The sequence below is a fragment of the Hyalella azteca genome, unplaced genomic scaffold (genome assembly GCF_000764305.2).
Source record: "Hyalella azteca isolate HAZT.00-mixed unplaced genomic scaffold, Hazt_2.0.2 contig15338, whole genome shotgun sequence".
Lineage (NCBI taxonomy): Eukaryota > Metazoa > Arthropoda > Malacostraca > Amphipoda > Hyalellidae > Hyalella > Hyalella azteca.
In genome coordinates this window covers 5,194-7,806 of record NW_025945194.1, presented here as the reverse complement: position 1 = coordinate 7,806, position 2,613 = coordinate 5,194, and the positions used below count along the sequence as shown (strand labels likewise).

The 2,613-nt window shown below is 55.2% G+C and overlaps 1 protein-coding gene across 1 annotated transcript in view; it reads left to right on the top strand.

Annotated features, from left to right (window-relative positions):
* LOC108670832 (protein kinase C) overlaps positions 1–2,613 on the top strand; it is a gene marked incomplete at its 3' end in the record, with an annotated part of 12,884 nt that overhangs the window by 7,714 nt on the left and 2,557 nt on the right. Inside the window, 4 exon segments of the mRNA XM_047884372.1 lie at positions 4–11; positions 305–447; positions 1,115–1,509; positions 2,270–2,411. Coding sequence (XP_047740328.1) covers positions 4–11; positions 305–447; positions 1,115–1,509; positions 2,270–2,411 — 688 coding nt within the window.

Sequence of the window (2,613 nt, the reverse complement as noted above, 5' to 3'; positions counted from 1 at the left end):
GAGGGGGCCTGGTGAGTGGGGTGGGGGGTGATGGGAGGGCCTGGTGAGTGGGGGGTGATGAGGGGGCCTGGTGAGTGAGGAGTGATGTGGTGATGAGTGGGGTCCAAAGCTGGCAGCAGTACTCCAGCATTTGTAGCTCGTGGCTCTGGAGAATATAATGAGTGTCGCTGCTTCTCTCGTTCGGAATGACCACCAAATCCGCTCCATTCATCGTTAATCACTAATTAACTGAAATACTAATTAATATTTACCCCTAATGAGGCCGTTTTCCTTCCCCAAAATTTACTCCCCCCTCTCCCCCCAGAGCGACAGCCGCTCTCTCCCCCCTGCGAGGGGGAGCGCGTGGGGCTGCAGGACTTCGTCTTCCTCAAGGTCCTGGGGAAGGGCAGCTTCGGGAAGGTTCTCCTCGCTGAGAAGAAGGGCACCGATGAAGTCTACGCCGTCAAGGTGGGTCATCGGTGGTGTCCAAAGCTGGCTGCAGTACTCCAAAGTGGTGTCCAAAGCTGGCTGCAGTACTCCAGTGTACTGCATGACCCACTCTTAGTGCCATCACGTCTCTTATTCGCCGTCAAAGTGGGTCATTATGACCCATAAGAAGACCAGCAGTGCCTTATGATCCTGGGTGGCTGTGAGTCAGCAAGTCAGTGTCCTGCCACAATAATGCATTAATTTGTCTATAGCGTTTACATTAATGCGCTTCTTTGAACGTTGATTTTTGCTGGAATGTAAACAACGTTTTAGCCCCGGTATCTGGAATCATGAAAAAGTTATGATGAAGTTTTGATGAACACAAAGTTGTGATGAACTGAAGGCAGTCGATGAACCACCAGCGGTTGATCATAACTGAAACTTTACTTATATCGAAGTTTTAATGAGATAATTACCTTTTATTTAGCCGTAGAGCTCGAGCCTCCTAATTAGTTCTCGGTGCTACGTTCCTTACGCTCAGATACGCCTCCTAGTAACCACCCTCCCCCCTCCCCACAGGTCCTCAAACGTTCCTTACGATCCTTCAATGATCTAAACGTTCACGATCCCGACGTTTTTTTTTTTTGTTCCTGATCCAAACGTTCCTTACGCTCCTCCACGCCCCCTAACCTCCCTCCCCCCACAGGTGCTGAAGAAGGACGTGATCCTGCAGGACGACGACGTGGAGTGCACCATGACAGAGCGGCGCGTCCTGGCTCTGGCAGCACGACACCCCTTCCTGACGGCGCTCTACTGCGCCTTCCAGACCCAGGTACTGCCAGACCTCTGCCAGACCCAGGTACTGCCAGACCTACGGTGCTGTACTGCGCCTTCCAGACCCAGGTACTGCCAGACCCAGGTACTGCCTGGTACTACCAGACCCAGGTACTGCCAGACTCTGCCAGACCCAGGTACTGTCAGACCTNACGTACAGGTGGGCATGTGGTGGATTTGTGGGCATGTGATGGATGGGTGGGCTGATGAGGCTGGGGAGAGGATGTGGGCTGGTGAGGCGGGGGATGGACAAATGGGTACGTACAGGTGGGCATGTGGTGGATGGGTGGGCTGATGAGGCTGGGGTGAGGGGGTGGACTGGTGAGGCTGGGGGGATGGACAGATGGGTACGTATAGGTGGGCATGTGGTGGATGGGTGGGCTGATGAGGCTGGGGTGAGGGGGTGGACTGGTGAGGCTGGGGGGATGGACAGATGGGTACGTATAGGTGGGCATGTGGTGGATGGGTGGGCTGATGAGGCTGGGGTGAGGGGGTGGACTGGTGAGGCTGGGGGATGGACAGATGGGTACACCATCGGTAGCACATGGTACATCAATGTCCTGACTGACGAGTCGGAGGTCTCGATTCCTGATCGCATCCCGTTGTTCAATGAGCAACCGCGAGTCAGGTCCGTGGAGTGTATGAAGTCCTTGAAGCCCTTAGGGATTAATGTGATGTGGTGTGGATCTATGTGAGGCCTCCGCGGACAGGCTGCCCTTCATAGTTTCCTCGCCTCTGTGCGAGTTGGGGACCAGGTGCTGTGTGAGGGGCCCAGATCGTGTCCTGGGTGGATGGTGAGGCCCGGTAAAGAGACGGGGCCGCGGATCAAGAGGCGGGTCAGTAGGTCAAGCAGCCGCGGCAGGGATAGGGACTGTGAGTCGCGGGTTCGAGCCTCAGAAACCTCAGTTCGTTTCTGCTCGCTGGTGGGCGGCGCTTGGTAGCCGTCAAGGTGGTGCTTGCAGCACCGTGTGTTGCAGGGACCTGACGCTATTGTGTTGCAGGGACCTCAAGCTATTCTGTGTTGCAGGGACCTCAAGCTGGACAACATCCTGCTGGACGCTGAGGGCCACTGTAAGATCGCCGACTTCGGGATGTGCAAGGAGAACATCAGGGGTGAGGGGTGCACCACCACCACCTTCTGCGGCACCCCGGACTACATAGCGCCCGAGGTGAGGGGTGTGGGTAGTGGGGTGAGGGGTAGTGGGGTGAAGAGAAGTGGGGTGAGGGGTAGTGGGGTGAGGGTCTCTTATACACATCTAGATGTGTATAAGAGACAGGCGCTGCACTCCTCATTTAGTACGGAACGCTCCGAACTTTAACATAATCTTGAACGCTAACGCTAATATATCATGCGCTAATATTACTATGTAC